Below are 19901 nucleotides of genomic sequence, written 5' to 3' on the forward strand. Positions count from 1 at the left end.
TTTTACTTTTTTTATTATTATTATATGTAAGTACACTGTAGNTGTCTTCAGACACTCCAGAAGAGGGAATCAGATCTTGTTACAGATGGTTGTGAGCCACCATGTGGTTGCTGGGATTTGAACTCTGGACCTTCGGAAGAGCAGTCGGGTGCTCTTACCCACTGAGCCATCTCACCAGCCCCCTTTACTTTATTTTTATTAATCATTTTATTCATTTATATTTCAAATGATATTCTTCTTCCCAGTTACCCCTCTACAAGCCTCCATCCCATCCCTCCTCCCCTTTGCCTCTATGAGGGTGCTCCTCCACCACTCACTCACCCACTCCTGCCTCACTCACCACTTTAGCATCCCCCTAGGCTGGGGCATCAAGCTTCCACAGCACCAAGGGCTTCCCCTCCCATTGATGCCAGACAAGGCCATCCTCCACTACATACATACCTCTACCCCTTTTAAAATTTATTTTATGGTGTGTGTTTTGCTTTGTTTTGTTTTCAAGACAGAGTTTGCTCTGTAGACCAGAGATCTGCCTGCCTCTGCCTCCTGAGTGCTGGGATCAAAGGTATGTATAACCACTGCCTGGCTAAATAAATTTAATTTTTAAAAAGATTTATTTAGTTTATGTATATGTGTACACCATAACTGTCTTCAGACACACCCACCAGAAGAGTACATCAGATCCCATTACAGATGGTTGTTAACCACCACCATGTGAATTCCCACCATGTGGTTGCTGGGAATTGAACTCAGGACCTCTGGAAGAACAGTCAGTAGTCCTAATTGCTGAGTCATCTCTCCAGCCCCCAATAAATGTAATTAAAAAAAAAAAAAAAAGAAAAACAAAACAAAAAACCAAAATAAAACAAAAGCAGGGAAGAAGAGCAAGCTGCAAGACATATTCGACTTTATTTTTGAGACAGGATGTCACACAGGCCAGCCTGGGCTTGAACTCCTTATATACAGCTGAGGATCCTCTCACCTCTGCTGGGCAAGTGCTGGCATTATAGGCATGTATGGCCAAGCAGTGCTGGGAACTGAACCCAGGGTTTCTCCAGCATGTGAGCCGCATCCCCAGCTCCTGGAAGACTTCCTGACACTGCAGTAGGGAGGAGTGGACTTCAGCTCTCGGGATGGCAAAGCTCATCCCCATCCTGCCTGCTCTCTCCTCCCCTCCTCTTTACTCCTTCTACCTCTCCTCCCCCCTCCTCTTGTTCTTTCTTCCCCTTCTCAGTGATGAGCATTGAACTTAGGGCCTCGTGTGTGTTAGGCAAGAACTCTCTTTCTAAGTAACGTCCCCAGTTCTGGGCAAAGGTCTTGAGGCTGGAAGGGAAGGGGTTGGTGTTGCTGGGGAGGGGTAAACAAGTCGAGCAGTGTAGTAAGAGGCAGGACTTTGGCTCTGTTCTCTGAGATGGAAGCCTGACAGAGCTGCAAATGGAACTGGCTGCTGTTTGGACCAAGGCACACAAAGAGGAAAGGCCAGAAACAGCAAGGTGGCAGGGAGGCGCCATAACAATTCAGGTAAGAGGTGAGGACAGAAAAGCAGGTGGAGAGGGGTCAAGGGTGAGTGTACAATTTGATTTCGATTTTGATGTGAGCCTCAAGGCCCTGGAGGCAGCTCAGCAGGTAAAGGTGCTGGGCGTGCAAAGCCTGATTGAGCTGAGGTCAGTTCCTGGAACCCACAAAAGCCAAGGGGACATTCCAAAGTTGTCCTCTGACCTCCAGGCTTGACCCCACACAAATCACATACATATACATTAATAATTAATAATTCAAAAATATTGGATCTGAGCTACAGGAAGAATGTTGGTTCTAGGAAGAAAGACAGCAGTCTGGAGGGGGCAGGAGGGATGGGAAGATCAGGATGTAAACTGCTGAGCAGGAGCTGGAAATGCAAGCCTGGGGAGAAGGTTCAGGCTGGTGGTATCTGCTCAGCATCACTCCTATAAAAATGAGAACCCTGTGGACCAGGGCTGAGGACCAGGAGATCACTTGGTTTCAAGGAAGGAGTAATTGAATGAAATGCTAACGATAGCCCTGGGATAAAACGAGGCTGAAGCAGGACCATGCCAGGGTCCCTTAGATCTGCTAAGTACAGACATAGTGGGACTGAGAATCAGCTAGCTGAGTGTGTGCTTAACCTGTGAGGAGCCCTGGTTTCAGAGTCCGGCTATCATTAGCAGGGCCTGGGGGTGCACACCTGTCATCCCAGTACTCCAGAGGCAGAGGCCGGAGGATCAGAGGCTCAAGGACATCTTTGACTACATAGTGGGTTTGAGGGTACAGGAACCTCTTCCTCCCCAAAAGGGACAGAACTTACTGGCAGCATGTGAGCCGGAATGGAAATGGTTCTAAATCATGGGGATGCCAATGGATACAAGAAAAGGAAGAATGTAGCATTTTTCCTTTTAAAACAAACAAACATTTTTATGTGTATGTGTGTACTTGCATGAGTTTATGTGCACCATGTGCAGGAAAGTGCCTACAAAGCCCAGAAGAGGGCATCAGATTCATTGGAAATGGAATTACAGATGGTTATGGCTGTCATATGGGTGCTGGGAGCAGAGCCCAGGTCCTTTGTTAGGGCAGGAAGCACTCTAGCCACTGGACCACCTCTCTAGCCTCAAAATGCGGGTATATATATATATATATATATATATATATATGAATGATGCATTTTTATTTATTTTAAATTGTATCTAATTGTGTGTCTGCTTGTAGGCGCAGGTGCCACAGAGGCCAGTGGTATCAGACCTCCTGGAGCTGGAGCTACAGACTGATGTGAGTCGCCTGGGTGGGTACTGGAACCAAATCTAGGTCCTCTGCAAATGCAATAAGCACTCTAACCCCTGAGCCATCTCTCCAGTCACAAACACATCCTTTTAAATAGACGTTTAGTATGTTTTCCTCTCCCCAAGCCAACCTGACATTTGATTCCCCCAGCTTTAGACACACTGAGGCAACTAACCTGGCTAGCTCAGTTGGAAAAGAGGCAGTTCTGAAAAAGAGAGTGGAAAGGTGGAGACTCAACACCATTAGCAGGCCCTGCACCTGCTGCTTTAAGCCTCCTGTCCTTAGGGAGTCCCCAATATTTCCAGGATGCAGGTATGTAAAATGGTGGTAAGCAAGTCTTCATTGTCCCTCACAGAGGTGGAACACAGTACAGACTGGGTTGGCTACTGAGGAGGAGGGAAGGAAGCCAAGAGAATCCCTCAGCTCGGCATGGAAGAGGTATGGGGACAAGGGATTGTAGTGTCCTCAGAGAGTCTGTTGGTGCAGCCTGTGGAGAGGCTAAACAGGATTCAGGTCAGGCTGTGAGTTGGTAAAGGACAGGTCTCAGTGAACTGAGCCTGGAACAGAGGTGGAGACGACCCTGAGGGTCAGGTCATGGCATGGGCAGTGAACAGAGATCCAGAGGCTCAGGTAAAAAGATGAACAGAAAGGAACCTGAGGTGACCCGGGAAGCGGGAGGCTCCCGCGTACTGAGTGAGCCGCAGGAGCAGGCTGGTGGCGCGCGGGCGCGTGTCCCCTGTGGTGCAGGGTGGCCACACTGGCGGGGCGCCCCCGCGTGGGCCGCTAGCCCAAGATGGCGATGGAGGGGCGGGCGAGCTGGCCGCGGCCCCGGCCCCCGCGCCGGCCCCCGCTCGGGCCCCGGCCCCGGAGGCCGCGCCCCCGCCCGCGGCGCCGCGCCTCCCGGAGCCACTGACGCCCGGCGCGCCCTCCCCCGGCGGCGGCCCAGGCGCCCGGACGCGGCGGCAGCGGCCCGAGCCCGGCCCTATGGCGCGGGCGGACACGGGCCGCGGGCTCCTGGTGCTGACCTTCTGCCTGCTGTCCGCGCGCGGTAAGGGCCCGGGTGGCCGCAGTCGCGAGTGGGCGTCCCTGGCGCCCGCGATGCTTGCGCGCCAGGGGCTGCGGGGACTTGCCCCCAGGGGGTGTGTGTCCTTGCTGTGCACAGCCTGGCACCGTGGTGTCCCCCTGTGCGTGGCCCTTGTGCATGTGAGGTTTGCATGTGTGTGTGTGTGTCCTGCGGGGGTGGGGGTGTCCTGCGGGGGAACGTGTCCACAGCGCGTGCCTAAGGCGCCCGGTGGCATCGCCAGAGCGCGGGTGGCTGCAAGCGGGTGACTGCAAGCGGGACATGCTTCTGCCCTGCCCGCAAGCGTCTCGCGGTCGCGAGTGTGCCTGAGAGAGCGGGCGGGGAGGGAGTGTACACTTACACCTCCATTTGTGTCGGGTGCGTGTGTAACTGGATGGGACTGAGCTAATATTTGGCCTTGGCTTTTGGGGAGTGTCCTTGCTCTTGGTGGGGGCGGCGGTGAGAAAAACCACACTCAACTTTGCCCAATGGGTGTGGCCCCTGGGGCCAGCTAGGGAGGTTGGGGGAATGTGGAGGTGTTGTGGACCCAAACCCGGGGTTCGGAGGGGGGCTGGGGGAAGGGCAGGAAACCAGTTGCTTTGCCGAACGCGTCCAACACTCGCTCTCTGGATGGGACGCGTGTCACTCCTGCCCCACCCCCAAGGGCGGACCAGGGAAGCGTGGACGAGATCAGCAAGGCCCCCTCCAGTGCCCAGGTCCTAGTGTTGGGTAGGGTCAAGGGTAAGGATCACAACTGTCCACACCAAAGAAAGGGCTGGGGGCGGGGGGAGACGAAGTGTCCAAGTGTGTATGCCAAAGCTGTTTTTACCACCCCCGGCCCTCTCACTCTCTGTGGGGTGTGCGTTTGGGGGACAGCCCAAAGGAGGTTAGGTGGTAGGGCCTGGAGGGGGATGGGCTGCCCGCTTTGTTCGATTACTTCTTGCCTTCCCTGCCGAGGGGGGAGTTAAGGATGTGTCCGGGGCGAGTCGGGGAGGGACTTGGCAGTGGGGGTGGGGAGGGGGATTTTTCTCCAGCTGCTGCGGCTTTCCAGAGAGACTGGGCCAGGCCACGTGGGAGGGAGACAGGGAGGGAGGCGGGGGGGGGGGAAGGAGCCTCCGCTGGGCCAACCCCAGGCCCATCTCCAGGAAAACAGCGGGTGGGAGAGTGCTGGAAACAGCTCGGACCCTTGCTCGCCCCGCAAGACACGCCCCTTTCCCTCCGAGACCCTGAACCCGGCTGGAAGCCGATAGAAGCTCGGTGCGTGGGGCTGGGCCGCAGAAGCGGGAGGGCCCGGAGTTGTCAGGTGAACGCGGCGCCGGGGAAATGTCAGAGAGGTGTCTGTCTTCGCAGAGCCCAAAGGATTAAGGAATAGTTGCACTTCCCCTCCTCCTCTTCCTCCTCCTCCTCCTCCTCCTCCTCCCTCCCTCCTGTTCTTCCCAAAGCTCCAGGAACGCGGGATCCTGGCTGGCAAACGCACCCGCGCTTTATTAAATACTTCTGAGGCTTCAGGCCGGGACACCGGGTAGAGTGTTGGGAGACTGGACTCTTCTTCCCAGTGAACTCTGACTGTGAGGAGCAGGCATTGGGATTCTCCCTGGCTGCCACCTGACTGGCTACTGCTACTACCATTCTTACCCTGGTTTAACCTCCTTTGAGTGTGTAAACCTCTGCAGTCTGCAGACACCCCTACAGAGTGGAGGTCTTCCCTTCTTTTCACAGTATTTGCTGAGCACTCTTTATAGGTTAACATGTGCCTGATGCCCAGAACGTGGTGAATAAGGTCCTAGACCCAGACTGTCCGTCATAGGGTCAGGACAAGGAGCCAGGACTAGCAAGGTACTGCAGAAGAGAGGCTCCTGCGGAGACCAGGAAAGGTTCTGAAGAAAACGATGGAGAGAGGAAAAGCCAGCCCTGCAGAGGGAGGAGTCTTCCAGATCAAGCAGGGGGTGCCAACGCTGGGAGGCGATGATTTAGTTCACATCATTGCATCAAGCTAAATCTGGCTGGAGTTTAGAATATGGCGGTGGGAGTTGGGCAGGTGGGGGAGGGGTGGGCCTCATATCCAGAGAGGAGGCGAAGGAGGAAGAAAGCCCAGCTCACAAAGGGCAGTGCCAGTCTCACCGAAGTTTCTGGCCTGAGACCCTCCTGTCCCACTGCAGGAAGCACCCCTGTCCTGGGGAGAGGTGGCGATCCAAGAGAGAGTGGTGGCAGCCGGTGGAATAGTAGCAATATTGGCTGGATTCTAAAGATACTGAGCAAATGGAATCAGTAGGGTGTGAGCATAGCCTGATGACTTTTTGTTTGTTATTGTATTATATGTGTTCGTCCATGCACCAGGTGTGTGCGCCCAGTGCCTATGGAAGCCAGCTGATAGTGTCAGATCCACTGGAACTGCAGTTACAGTTGGTTGGGAGCCACCATGTGGGTGCTAGAAAACTGAACCCAGGTGGTCATGACGAGTAGCCAGTGCTTTTGACCACTGAGGCATCCTCCAGGCCCTATAGTGGGGTTTATAAGGAGTGAGGAGAGTCAAGCATAACAATCTTCCCAGCAAAGCCAACATGAGCAGAATGAAGGGCAGTACCAGGGATAGGTACAATGGCAGTGGTTGGCTGGTCCCCCGACATTGCCCTTAGGTCAAAGATTGGTGCTGTGAGCTCATAGGAGTGAGACCTCCATCTGAGGTCAATGGTAGGAAACTGAGCTCTTTCACTATAAGAAGAAGTGGGACTCCCCCTTTCCCTTAGAATTTGGGGCTCTGAGAACACAGGAAACTCTTCCTCACCTATGAAGCCCCTCTCTACCATCTCAGCCTTGACACTCAGGGCCATCTTAGAGATTTGCCACCGGAGCCAACACTAGAACCTTTTTTAAAAATGCTATATGTTAATAGATAGATAGATAGAGAGAGAGAGAGAGAGAGCATGTACATTGATTGGTGTTTTGCCTACATGTTTATCAGGGTGAAGGTGTCAGATTCCCCTAGAACTGGAGTTATAAGCAGCTGCAAATGGCTATGTGGGTGGGTTTCAAAAATTGAACTCTGGTCCTCTGAAAAAGCCATCTCTCCAACTCTTGACTCTTCTTTTAATAGTGACTCTTTTTTTTGGGGGGGGAGGGGTTGAAAACAAGGTTTCTCTGTGTAGTCCTGGCTGTCCCGGAACTCATTCTGTAGACCAGACTGTCCTGGAACTCAAAGACCCACCTGCCTCTGCCTCCTGAGTGCTGAAAGTGTGCCACCATCACTCGGCTTTAATAGTGACTCTGCTGTAATTTACCTGTGAGCTTGTGTGTATTTTCATGACCTCATTAACCCTATATTTATAGATAAATTTTTTCCTAAAGATACCTTCTTCAAGCTAAAGAATCTCATCATATAATGTCAGCACTCAAAGAAACATCGGAAGCTAGGCATCATGATGCCTATTTGTAACCCCAGTACTTGAAAGACTGAGGCAGGAGGATTGCTATGAGTTCAGTGCCAGTCTAAACTATATAATAACCTAACTAACCCACTTCAAAAAAAGAGAACGAAATTTGCTATGAGTCCATTTTACAGATGAGAAACCTGAGCAACTGCCTAGAGTTATGCAAATAGGAACTGATCTGGAGCTAGACCAGTCGCCTGACTCTTCTTTGTAAGGCAGACCAGCCACTCTTCCCAGGAATTTGGTGCACACATACCAAGTTCCTTGTCTCTGTACTTCTGCCTTCCATAAGAGAAGTTAGCAGCTTTAGGTCGGAGTCTTCTCTCTGGTTGGTCCAAGGATATGGAATCCTTTTTCACCTACCTCCTACTTGCTCCAAAGGCTCTGAGGTACAGCAACCAGATGCAGAACAGATGTCACTGCCAGGCGTGTCTGGGGCTCCCAGGAGCACCGGGGGAAGAATCTGTGGAGAAGATCCTAGCTTGATCAGGGAAAGAAAGTGAGGGTTGAGTAAGGGGAACCAGAAAGGAAGCCCTGAAGCCCAGCATGCTCCCTTCGGAGCCAGGCCAGCTGTAGTTCCTCCTGTATCCTGGCAAGAACTCCAGCCTGTGGATATGGAGGGACACTGGGGACATTGGGATCAAGGAGGCTAATTGGTAGTATGCTTATTTAGTATATGTGAAACCCTGGGATGGTTCCCAGCACTACATAAACTGTGTGGTGGGAAATCCTGTGATCCCAACACTTAGAGGGTAGAGGCAGAAGAATCAAAGGTCAAGGTTATATAGTGAGTTCAAGGCTAACCTGGGCTACATTGAGCTTTCCCCTGGAGTGCAAATCGGTATTCTCCAACATACGGTAAGAAACGTATTACTTTATCGTAACCTTGTATGTAGTGTTAAGGACAGAGCGCTAGGATATCTGAGACACAGGTGGGCTCTGAAGAAAGATGATTTTAAACATATGAACTGTATAGCAGAGGCCACAGGCTCCCCACCCTTAGGATGTGCAGACTAAGGTTCAGAATGAATCTACTCTTCTGCTTCCATGTGCTTTTTGTTTGCCTGTTCCAAACAGGTCCAATGTAGCCCAGGCTAGCCTTGAACTCACTATATAACCTTGACCTTTGATTCTTCTGCCTCTACCCTCTAAGTGTTGGGATCACAGGATTTCCCACCACACAGTTTATGTAGTGCTGGGAACCATCCCAGGGTTTCACATATACTAAATAAACATACTACCAATTGAGAATATCCTGAGTTCCCAGTTTCAGTGTTATTACAGCATTTTATTAGGTGTCTAGTAGAAGCTACATAGTATGCCATGCAATTTCTTCCTGTATTATTCAGATCATTCTTAGCCCTGAAGAGACTTACTATATTTTTACAGATAACAAAGCAGAGGCTTGGAAAGGCATAAGGGATTCTATGATATTATTTGAGAGGGTCTGCATGTCTACACGGCCATTTGAGGAATTTGTGTTGGATATCTTATTCTACACAACTTGGTGTTTTAGATGCCAAAGCCTAAAGGTCAACTAGGATATAATCCTAAGAGATTATTAAAGACAGACCAAAAAACAGGGCCAGGGTTATAGCTCACTTGGTAGAGTGCTTTGCCCAGCATGCAAGTGGCCCTATGGCCTAGCCAGTAATCCTAGTACTTGGGACTTAGAAGCAAGAGAATCAGAAGTTCAAGGTCATTCTCAGCTGCACATAGAGTTCAAGACTAGCCTGGGTTACATGGGACCTTGTCTCAAAAAACAGTCTAGATTAGTCACTGCAGCAATCCAGCGTCCAGTTTCCCCGGGGCAGGAAGAGGACGGACAAGTATCTAAATCAGACTGGTTCAAAGCCTTTCTAAGAAGTAGCAAGGGAGCCCACAAGAGACTTTCAGTGACTTGTTAGGGATGGGTAGGTGGGCAAGGATATCAGGGGGCCCAGATGGAAGCAAGCCACATTGTATGTGGCTTTGCGTCACCCTAGAGGACACTGAGCCTCCTTCTCAGGATTGTAGATAGAGGGAGGGTTGAGGCCCTCCTTGTGTCCTTGGCAGCCATCCGGACTATCCTTCCAGCTGTTGGAGGGAGGGACGTAGTGTGTGGTAAGGAAGGTGGCCAAGATTCTAGAAGAAATTGACTTGTGCCTCTTGAGAAGGAAGAGTGGCCTATGGTGTCAGGAAGGATCGCCCTTCACTGAGAACAATCCATAAATCTGTGTAGAGGGTGAGGGAATCTCTGCCATTTGTGGCAAGTCCTTGGCCTTGCTCCCCTCCCCCACCTACACGTCCTGTCCTTCCTGAACATTCCTTTGAAAATGGAACCGAACTCAGGTTCCTGATAACTTCACCAAATAGCTCCAATGAGACCCTGGAACTCTCTAGCAAATTGCCTTTATGACTAGGTTTTCATAGGTGTCATAAAATCTAATTTATCCTCTTAAGTGAGCAAAAGGGTTTCTCATAGCCCGTGATGGCACAATCTGTAAAAGAAGCAGAGGCAGGTTGATCAAGAACAAACAGCCTGAGCTGTATAGTGAGGCCGTGTCTCAGAAAGAAAAAAAAAAAAACAAAGAAAGAAAATACCTGTTTGAAAACTAAGATTGGGGGCCAAGCACAGTGGCAGAAGCCTTTAATCTCAGTACTCAGGGCAGAAGTAGGTGGACTCTCTGTGAGTTCAAGGCTAGACTTTCAGATTGAGTTCTAAGATAGACTGGGCTATGTAGAAAGACCTTGTCTCGAAAAGAAAAGAAAAAAAAAAAGAAAAGGAAAGGAAAGAAAAGATAAAAAAGAAAAGATTGAGAAATGGCTGGGAGATCCCCAAAACAGAACTTCTGCATCTCTGATAGACTTTCATGAAAAAAAGAAAGAGGAGGAGGAGGAGGAGAATTGAGGGAAGCCCCTGTCCTGTAGGGAAAAGACTGGTGATCAGCAGGTCTCCTGGTACCTGCTGCGTGCTCCCTTCATATCAGTCTAAGGAAGAATGGAAATAAATGCTTGCGCAAAGGACTTTGGAAGTCAGCCATGCAGTGGATTGGGGGAGCAAGAGGCCTTGGACAAGAAAGGTCTACTCTCTTTCAGATATCACTATTATGGACTTGGCAGTGGAGAGATCATACCATGTTAAAGTAAACATTGCTATTTAAACATTGCAGAGTACAAGGAAGTTTAAAAATAAAGGTAGAGGTTAGGGAGACAGCTCAGTGATTAAGAGCATGTGTTGTTCTTGCAGAGGACCCCAGTTTGGTTCCCAGCATGGAAGTTTGAGACCCAGGGGATCTGAAGCCTTCTTTTGACCTCCACAGGCATCATGAGTGCATATGGTGCACGTACATATATATATTCAGGCAAAACACATAACAATAAATGTTTGTGTTTTTTTTTTTTTAATTAAATAGCATTTCAGGCTGTCTGTTAATGGAAGAATTTAGTTTGGTTTTCTCTGTGTGTGTGTGTGTTTGCACGAGCACACACACACACTCCATTTGCATGTATTCCTGCATGATAGAAGAGGGCATCAGATCCTGTTATAGAGAGTTGTGAACCACCATGTGGGTGCTAGGAATTGAACTCAGCCCCTGGTTTGGTTTTCTTGAAACAAGGTTTCATGTAGTCTATACTTGAATCCCTATATTGAGGAGGATGACCTGGAACTTTGTGTGTGTGATGCTGGGAATTGAACTTAGGGCCTCAAACATGCCAGGCACGCGCTCTTAACCACTGAGCACTTGAACTTCTGGCCCTCCTGCCTCCACCTCCCTAGTGCTGATATTTTCTTTTTCGGGTGTGTACTGCTAAGCACTAATTATCCAGAGCTAGAGGATCAACCCCAGGGCCTGCTAGCCTGAACTACATCCCTAGCCCCCAAAGAAGTTCGATGGAAATATTTGAGTTTGAATCTCCTTGTTTAAGGTTGGAGAAACTGAGACAGAGGGGTGTGTGGGATGAGCTAATCCAAGATGGTGCAAGAAAGGACTGGACCTAAAATCCTGGCGACGGGAACCAATGATGGTGGAGAGGCACAAAGTTCGGTTCACCTCTAGGTGAGAGGAAAAATTCTTAGGAGACTTCCAGATGGCGTTTGAAAATCTTCCCTGGAGGAAGGCGGAGAAGTCTCCTGAAGAGAGACTTCTGCCGCTGGTGTCTGGGCAAAGTTTCCTGAAAACCTCTTTTTCAGGAGCAACTGCACCCCCTTTCTTCATCCCCCAGTTGCGGGTTCAGCCCCTGAAAGTCAGATTCCCCCCACACCACCGCTCTCTCCTGTCCCTAGCTTCCTCATCGGTAGAATGGACCTTGAACTTCCGAGAAGTTGCTACTGAAATGAGTGGCATGCTAGGGCTCAGGGCGCAGACCTCCTTCTCTCTGAGGCGGATCCCTGTTCTTTCTTTCTGCATCTTCGTCCCTGTAGCTTTCCCAGATTCCGCCTTGTTGGGCTCCTCTGAGGTGGTGAAGTTAGACATCTGCTGATCCATGAATATTCAGGAAGGGAACTGGAGCTCCTGGGGCCCCGCTGCCAGCCACCAGCCCCTCTGGCGGCTGTCCTGCCCGCCAGAGCCCAGGCTGCTGACATACCCAGCAGCTGCTCGGGCCCCAACTGTTCACATTGTTTGTTCTGCACGGCAGGGGATTTTTCAAGCCCCGGACATGCTTTAGGGGGTGGGGAGGCTGCCAGAGGAATCGAAGATTCGTGTTCTGTGGGGCTTTTCTCCCCTGAAATCCAAGCCTCCAGTTCTGCCTCTGGACCGGAGCATTTGAAGCTGCTGGGCTGGGAGCCCAGGCTTGCCTTCCACAACTCTGAATTTGAATCATGGAATCTGGGGCTTTAGAAGAGAAAGGACTGAATGCTAAGGGCAGCAAAGAGCGTTTGTGTAGCTCCTTACCGTATGCCCAGGGTCTTACAGAATGGGGCTTTGGGCATAGTTGTGTAGTGAGCTTTCGCCTGACCTGCACAAAAACTGTGGTTCTGTTCCCAGTACCGAACCAAAAAAAAAAAGATGGAGTTTCTCTACTTCTTGAGTGATGTTCTTGAGGGTCTGGCCTGAACCCCTGACAGGCTCAGTAGCATCTTCATTTTAAATATGTGGAAGCCGTGTACCAGAGAGGACACCTGGCTGTCACAGCTGGCAGGTGAAGTGGCAAGACTGGGACCCTGATCTGTGTGTGTCCGTCCATGCAAATGAATAGGTGTTTATGAGGAGGTCAGAGATCATCGTTCTTTTTTTAAGGTGAGGGCATGGATGAGATGGAGTTTCCTGAGGCTACCAGCAACACGAAACACCTGGTGTCCTGTATACACCTGGTTCACTACAGCTGAGGAGGAGGGAGACTTTGAGGAGGAGGAAGTGGCCTCGAGCTGTCTCAGCAGCTAAAGCACTGGAGCAAAGTGATGGCTTTATTCACTCAGAGTCTAGTCTGTCTGCTAGCCATAACGACTGCGCATTTGCTGTCCTACCCTGACATCACTTGTACAGACAGAAACCACCACAAAAGCAACTTCACAGTAATAATATAATAAGTTAGATTGTAATAATTATAATAAATTACATTTTAATAAATATATTAAGTAAAGGAAAATTATTTTAGATTTATTTATTTTTATTTGATGTGTATGAGTGTTTTGCTTGTGGATAGGTGCCTGGGCCTCAGATCCCTCAGAACTGGAGCTACACATGACTGTGAACTTCCATGCGGATGCTAGGAATTGAACCCTAGTACTCCCCAAGAGTAGCAAATACCCTTCCTTAATGGCTGAGCCATTTATCCAGTCCTCACCTTAATTTCAGAAACAGGGTCTCTTACTGAACTCAGAGATTAACTTTCCGACTGGCTCCAGGGACTCTCCTGTCTCCACCTTCCCAGATCTGTGATTACAGCTGTTAGTGTGGGAATCCAAAGTCAGATCTGCACAGTCGTGTGGAAAACACTTTCCACCTGGGCCATGTCTCCAGCCCCTGGAACCTTGACTGGGAGGGGACTGCCTTCTTCCCTAGCCCTGTGTATCTCTCAGGACAGCCATGAGCCAGAACTGTCCAGCAGAGCTCTGCTGAAGGAGTGGAAGGGTGGTGATCTGGTCAGGTTCTTTCTGACCCTTTATCCTTCACATTTCTTCCCAGGTTCCCTCCCCTCAGCCAGTTAGGACTTTATTATTATTATTTTTTTGTTTATTTATTTATTTATTTATTTATTTATTTATTATATGTAAGTACACTGTAGCTGTCTTCAGACACACCAGAAGAGGGAGTCAGATCTTGTTACGGATGGTTGTGAGCCACCATGTGGTTGCTGGGATTTGAACTAAGGACCTTTGGAAGAGCAGTCGGGTGCTCTGACCTGCTGAGCCATCTCACCAGCCCCCTTTATTATTATTATTATTATTAATTTTATGTGTATATGTATTTTGCCTGCAGGTATGCCTCTGTGTACCATGTGTGTGCCTGCTGCCTGCAGAGGCCATCAGAGAGGATCAGAGTCCCATGGAACTGGAGTTGTGGATGGTTGTGAGCTGATGGGGTGCTGAGCCTGAAATCCCAGTCCTCTGAACAAACAGCTAGTACTCTTTTTTTTTTTTTTTTTTGGTTTTTTGAGAGACAGGGTTTCTTTGTATAGCCCTTGCTGTCCTGGAGCTCACTTTGTAGACCAGGCTGGCCTTGAACTCAGAAATCCGCCTGCCTCTGCCTCCCCAGTGCTGGGATTAAAGGTGTGCGCCACCACGCCCAACACAGCTAGTACTCTTAACCCCTGAACCATCTCTCCAGTCCCTGGGCTGTCTTATTCTGCTTTGAATGCTGTAGGAAGGAAACATGGACACACAGAGGGGTCGAGGTGTTGACCAGTGTAGCAGACAGAGGAGCATGTGTATAGGGGACCGTAGTTGGAACACTGGGATGTTCGTGGCATGGTACTGTGTTTGTTCTGGAACGGATATCTTTGTATCAGTGGGTAAACTGAGACCCAGAAGAAGAGCCCGGTTCAAGGCCGGACATCTTCCCAACTGCCAAGCTTTCCTGCTTTGTCCCTCCAGCCTTGCTGGAGACCTTGGCTTGGGTGACTGAGTTCTTATGGGACAGAGAGGGAGCAGGACAACTGTGACAAAGCATTCCCATGGGAAGCTATTGCCCCGTGACAATGAGCAGGCCCCGTTGAAGCATTGATTATGATAAGAAATATTTCCCTTTGTGATTATTGCCCTGAGACGGGATAGTGTATGCTCTATTCTAATCCTCCTTCTCTTCCTTTCATGGCAGGGGCAGTGTTAGGGTCTATGGGCAGCATGTGTGTACACACACACACACACACATGCATACACTCATGCCTTACACACATAGCACATTTCTCAGAGTTTTCCAGCTACAACATTTTTCAAGCTTGAGGTATGAGCAACAGTGGTGGGATGAGACATTGGATTCCTGGAGGACTAAAACCACCAAGCCACCACACAGTGTCAGGCAATGCTACACCACGTACACATCACCCAGCGACCATTCATGACAGTCCTAAATGGAAAGAACTTCTCTGTATTTTTAAAACCAAGAAACAACTCACAATTTATATAGAATTTACCACGTATATAGGTTAAAAAAAATTTTTTTTTTGAGACAGACTTTCATGTAGTCCAGACTGGCTTCCAATTTCTACATAGCTGAGGAATGAGGAAGACCCTGAACTATTGATCATCCTGCCTCCTTCTCTGTAGTGTTGGGATTACAGGTGTGCACTACCCCACTCAGTTTATGAAATGCTAGGGGCCAAACTCAGGCCTTCGGCATGCTATGCAAATGCTCTACCACCTGAGCTATATAGCCCCCACCCCCACCACCATCCACTCCACCCTGTGGTTTTTTTTTTTTTTAATTTTATGCTTCACAGCTTTTTTTTTTTTAAAGATTTATTTATTTATTATGTGTAAGTACACTGTAGCTGTCTTCAGACACTCCAGAAGAGGGCGCCAGATCTTGTTACGGATGGTTGTGAGCCACCATGTTGCTGGGATTTGAACTCCGGACCTTCGGAAGAGCAGTCGGGTGCTCTTACCCACTGAGCCATCTCACCAGCCCCACCCTGTGGTTTTGAATCTACTAATAAGGTTATGTTGCCTTGGCTACTGTCTAATTCTAGAACCTTTCCATCAAAAAGAAATGTCATACTCCTTAGCAGTCATTCCCCATTTCTCTCTGCTCAAGACTCCTGGCAACCATTACTCTACTTTCTGCCTTATGGACATTCCATAGAAATGAGGTCCCAAAGTGTGTGGTGGCTGGTGGCTGGTGGCTTTCACTTGGCATGAAGTTTCCAGGGTTTTTCTATGCACTAGCATGCGGAATGTTTCATCCCTTCTGCTGACTGAGTAAAATATTAGTCACTTATCAGGCGAAGAGCAAACATTTGGGTCAAGTCTACCTTCTGGCTGTTGTAATAGGGCTGCTGTGAGTTGGGTCTTTCGTGGGCAAAGAAGTTAAACCATGGGGAGATGGGCCTTGAGAAGTAAGGGGCTGTTGGCAAAGAAAATGGATGCAGATGGTCACAGGGTCTTTCCTTAAGTGATTGACACTGGGTGGTGGCACCAGGGACAAGGAGGCCACACACCACAGCCCTGGTGTCTCTTCCTTCTCACAGGGGAGCTGCCATTGCCCCAGGAGACAACTGTCAAGCTGAGCTGTGATGAGGGACCCCTGCAAGTGATCCTGGGCCCTGAGCAGGCTGTGGTGCTGGACTGCACTTTGGGGGCTACAGTTGCTGGGCCTCCGACTAGGGTGACATGGAGCAAGGATGGAGACACTGTACTAGAGCATGAGAACCTGCACCTGCTACCCAATGGCTCCCTGTGGCTGTCCTCACCCCTAGATCGAGAAGACAGCGATGATGAGGAAGCTCTTAGGATCTGGAAGGTCACTGAGGGCAGCTATTCCTGTCTGGCCCACAGCCCGCTGGGAGTGGTGGCCAGCCAGGTTGCTGTGGTCAAGCTTGCCAGTAAGTGCTTGCATCTGGGGTGAGGGTGGGGATTTGGGGGACAGAGGGGACAGAAGGGGGGACAGGGAGAAGGATCTAAAGTTAGTTACCTGCATCGGAACCGGGAGCCCAGCCAGGGTCCCTGCCTCCTGTCCTGTCCCACTCACTGGGTCCCCTCTTGCTGTTAGCTACTCTTGCTGCTCGGTGCTCCATCAGCCAGGTCTTCACTCCATCACCCTCCTTTCTCACCCTTTGAGTTCTAGTGCATAGGACTGGCTTGTCTGCCAGGAAGAGATCAGGAGCCCGATGGTTTCTCTTCCTGTTTCCTACCCACACACCACAGTGTGCAGGGATATAACCATGACCTATCCTGGCACTGGCTCCTTAGGGCTCTCTAGAGGTATCAGGAAATACTGTGATGGTAATGTTGGACATGGGTACAGCATGCTTCGGATTACACACTGCCAGTACCATCTGACCAGCAATCCTTTCTTAGCCCTTGTCCACCACTCTGCTCTCCCTCATTGTGGGTTTGCTCAGCTGTGTGTCCATGACTCTGTGTTCTGTGCCACTGTGCTGACAGCGATCTCTCTCTCTCTCTCTCTCTCTCTCTCTCTCTCTCTCTCTCTCTCTCTCTCTCTCTCTCTCTCTCTCTCTCTCTTCACCGTGCTCATCCCCAGCACTCGAAGACTTCTCTCTGCACCCTGAGTCCCAGACCGTGGAGGAAAATGGGACAGCACGCTTTGAATGCCACACCAAGGGCCTGCCAGCCCCCATCATTACTTGGGAAAAGGACCAGGTGACCGTGCCTGAGGAGCCCCGGTGAGTGACCCTCAGGGAGTCTGCCCCAATGTGCAGGACATAGGGTTCTGGGACATGCCTAGAACTGGGATTCTTACAGCCAAGGTGCTCCATTTGCCTAAACTCACCCAAAAGCCAACCACTAGCCCAACTCCTGGCCCAGTGAGAAGGTTTCCTCTCTGGAAAAGAAGCTACCCACCAGGCTAAGGTGCATAGAACTAGGGGACAGTCTAGAGCTCTGCCAAGCACTTCTGGTCCACACTTGTTTTATCAAGGGCTCTAAGAGCCAGACAGCAGCTATGATCTATTCAAGACCACACCAGGGGCCACGGGCAGAAGACTGGCTTCTGCTCTGCTCTTTCCAAGGTTCCTCTGGAGTTTCTCCATGGACTCCTACTTCTCTTCCTATCTCTGCTCTACCCTGTCAGGCACAGGCATCTCTGATCAGCAGGCTACAGGGTCTATCTTGCTCCATTCACTTCTCTTTTTATAAAGACAGTAGCTTGGTGGAACAATCCTGGGGAAGGTTCTAGGTTGAATGCCAAACAGAGGACAACCGGGATTTGGCCCCTGCTATGGCCTCCTGATACACACACAGCAGACCAGAACCCAGAGGCTCACGTCTTGGTCCTCACCCCATGGATCCTTACACATCTTTGGGGAATGCGGCTCCAAAGGTCTCTCCCAGGCATTCTGCAACCCTCTGCTGCATGGAAATGGGATTCCCCACCCCGACACACACTTAGAAACATTGGCTTGCACATCACTCCCAAGTACATCCAACTCCGTCTTGACTGTTGGGCTGCCTCATCATTGCTGACTTTTGACCCAGTGGTGGGATTGGAAGGTGTAGAAAAGTCACAGAACACCTTTGATCAGGTAAAGTCAACAGATAGCATCCTTGTTGACAGAGTGAGGTTTGGTCTCCACTCATCCTTGGCCCTCAGCTCTTGTCTCCCTATATCTGCGAAATGAAACGTGAAGGACATTCGGCTAAATTGTGATTTTCCAAATGTGACCTCTGTAGCATGTTTGTTTGTTGTTTGTTTTGTTTTAGATAAGGTCTTATTGTAGCTCAGGCTAGCCTCAAACTCTCAGCATTAGTCAGGGATGATCTTGAACTCATGAGCTTCCTCTTTGCTTGGTACTGAAATATCAGTTTATGTGGTATTGCGGATGGAACCCAAAGCTTCAGGCATGCTAAGCAAGTATTCTTAGCAACTGAACTACACCCCCAGCCCGAAGACATTTTTAAAATTCATATAAATAAAAGAGGAGGAAAAATTATCTCATTGCCCAACCACTGTTATTTAGACAGGGTGGTCAATTGTTTCCTGACACAGGGTCTTTCTAGGTAGCCCAGGCTGGCCTTCTGCCTCAGCTTCCGCAGTCCTGGAATTACAGGCCTGTGCCAACATCCCTGGCCCCTTTTATTATTGTGGTTTTGTTTTTCTCTCATTGTTAGGTTTCTGCTTTGTTTTGAACAGGGTCTCCCTGTGAACACCGGGCTTGTCTAGACCTCACTGTGTAGACTAGGCTGGCCTCCTCAAAACAGTGGGAATCAGACTTCCCTTCCCCGCATCTAATTCAGGCATCATCTCATGGAGCCACAGACCTCACCCATAAGGTGGGGCTGCCAGCTTCCAGGCCCCAGAAGTGCTTGCCACCAAGTCCTCTGAAAATTGATCCTGGCCTATAAATAGACCAGGCTCACATGTCCCAGCACATTGTGTCAGGGAATAAAGAAATGTCTAAAGCAGCAACTAGATTATGGCCAAGGTATGTATTTTTGCATGTTCCCAGATATACAAATATTCTAGTGATAAACTCAGCTCAGTGGTCACAAGAGATCGCATTCCTTAGAGTTGGCTGAGAGCATTTGCAGCTCAAATACACTCTGCCAGGGGAAAGGCACATATTTTTGTAACAAATGACAAAGGTTAAACACTAAGGCAGTTCCCTGGTATTTATAATTTACCCATCTATCTGTCTGTCCATCTGATCGTCCACCATCCATCCATCCATCCGTCTGTCTGTCTGTGTCTGTCTATCAATTTCAAGGCAGGGTCTGATGTGGCCTAGGCTGACTTTGAGTTCCTAATTTTCCGTCCATTCGTCCACCCACCATCCACCATCCATCTATCTGTCTGTCTGTCTGTCTATCTGTCCATCTGTCTGTCTGTCTATCTATTTAAAGGCAGAAAGGCAGGGTCCCATGTGTCCTAGGCTGGCTTTGAGCTCCTAGTTCTCCTGCTTCTACCTCCTAAGTGCTACAATTGCAGGCAAGTGCTACCACACCATGAGGTGTTGAGCTTAGGACCCAGCACGTCCAGAGTTTTGTGTATGCTAGACAATGCACTCTCCCACCTGAACTCCACCCTAGCCCCACTTACATTCATCTCTAGTAATAGGGGATACTTTTTCTTCCATGGGAGCCAGCCATAAATGAAACTAAAAAAAGAATTTATATTAAAATGCCAAAATGCAGCTGGGCATGGTGGCACACGCCTTTAATCCCAGCACTTGGGAGGCATAGGCAGGTGGATTTCTGAGTTCAAGGCCAACCTGGTCTATAGAGTGAGTTCTAGGATAGCCAGGGCTACACAGAGAAACCCTGTCTCAAAAAACAAAACAAAACAAAAACAAAACAAAACAAAAAAAAGCCAAAATGCACATTATAGAAGGAAAAGGGAAGTCCCCTCCTGACTGAACGCAGGCCTTACCATTTTGCATATTCCACCATCCCCATCCTCACTGGTCCTCAACCCTCTTCCAGACCAGCCTAACTCAAAACCAAAACATTTTTCATTTTGTAAAATTCAACAAAGAGTGCTCAACAATCCCCCTCACAAAGGGAACCCCAACCACTACAAAAGCTT

General features: G+C 49.5%; 1 protein-coding gene across 4 annotated transcripts in view; it reads left to right on the forward strand.

Moving 5' to 3' along the window:
- The first annotated feature begins 3743 nt into the window (after positions 1–3743).
- Igdcc4 (immunoglobulin superfamily DCC subclass member 4) overlaps positions 3744–19901 on the forward strand; it is a 37250-nt gene continuing 21092 nt past the window's right edge. For all 4 annotated transcript variants that reach the window (XM_029482077.1, XM_021172526.2, XM_029482078.1 and 1 more), the window contains exons 1-3: positions 3744–3838; positions 15889–16242; positions 16902–17043. In XM_029482077.1, the coding sequence (XP_029337937.1) occupies positions 3775–3838; positions 15889–16242; positions 16902–17043 (560 nt within the window). In that variant the 5' untranslated portion in view covers positions 3744–3774. The remainder of the gene's footprint in view (positions 3839–15888; positions 16243–16901; positions 17044–19901) is intronic.

This window comes from Mus caroli, chromosome 9 (genome assembly GCF_900094665.2).
Source record: "Mus caroli chromosome 9, CAROLI_EIJ_v1.1, whole genome shotgun sequence".
NCBI classification, from domain to species: Eukaryota; Metazoa; Chordata; class Mammalia; order Rodentia; family Muridae; genus Mus; species Mus caroli.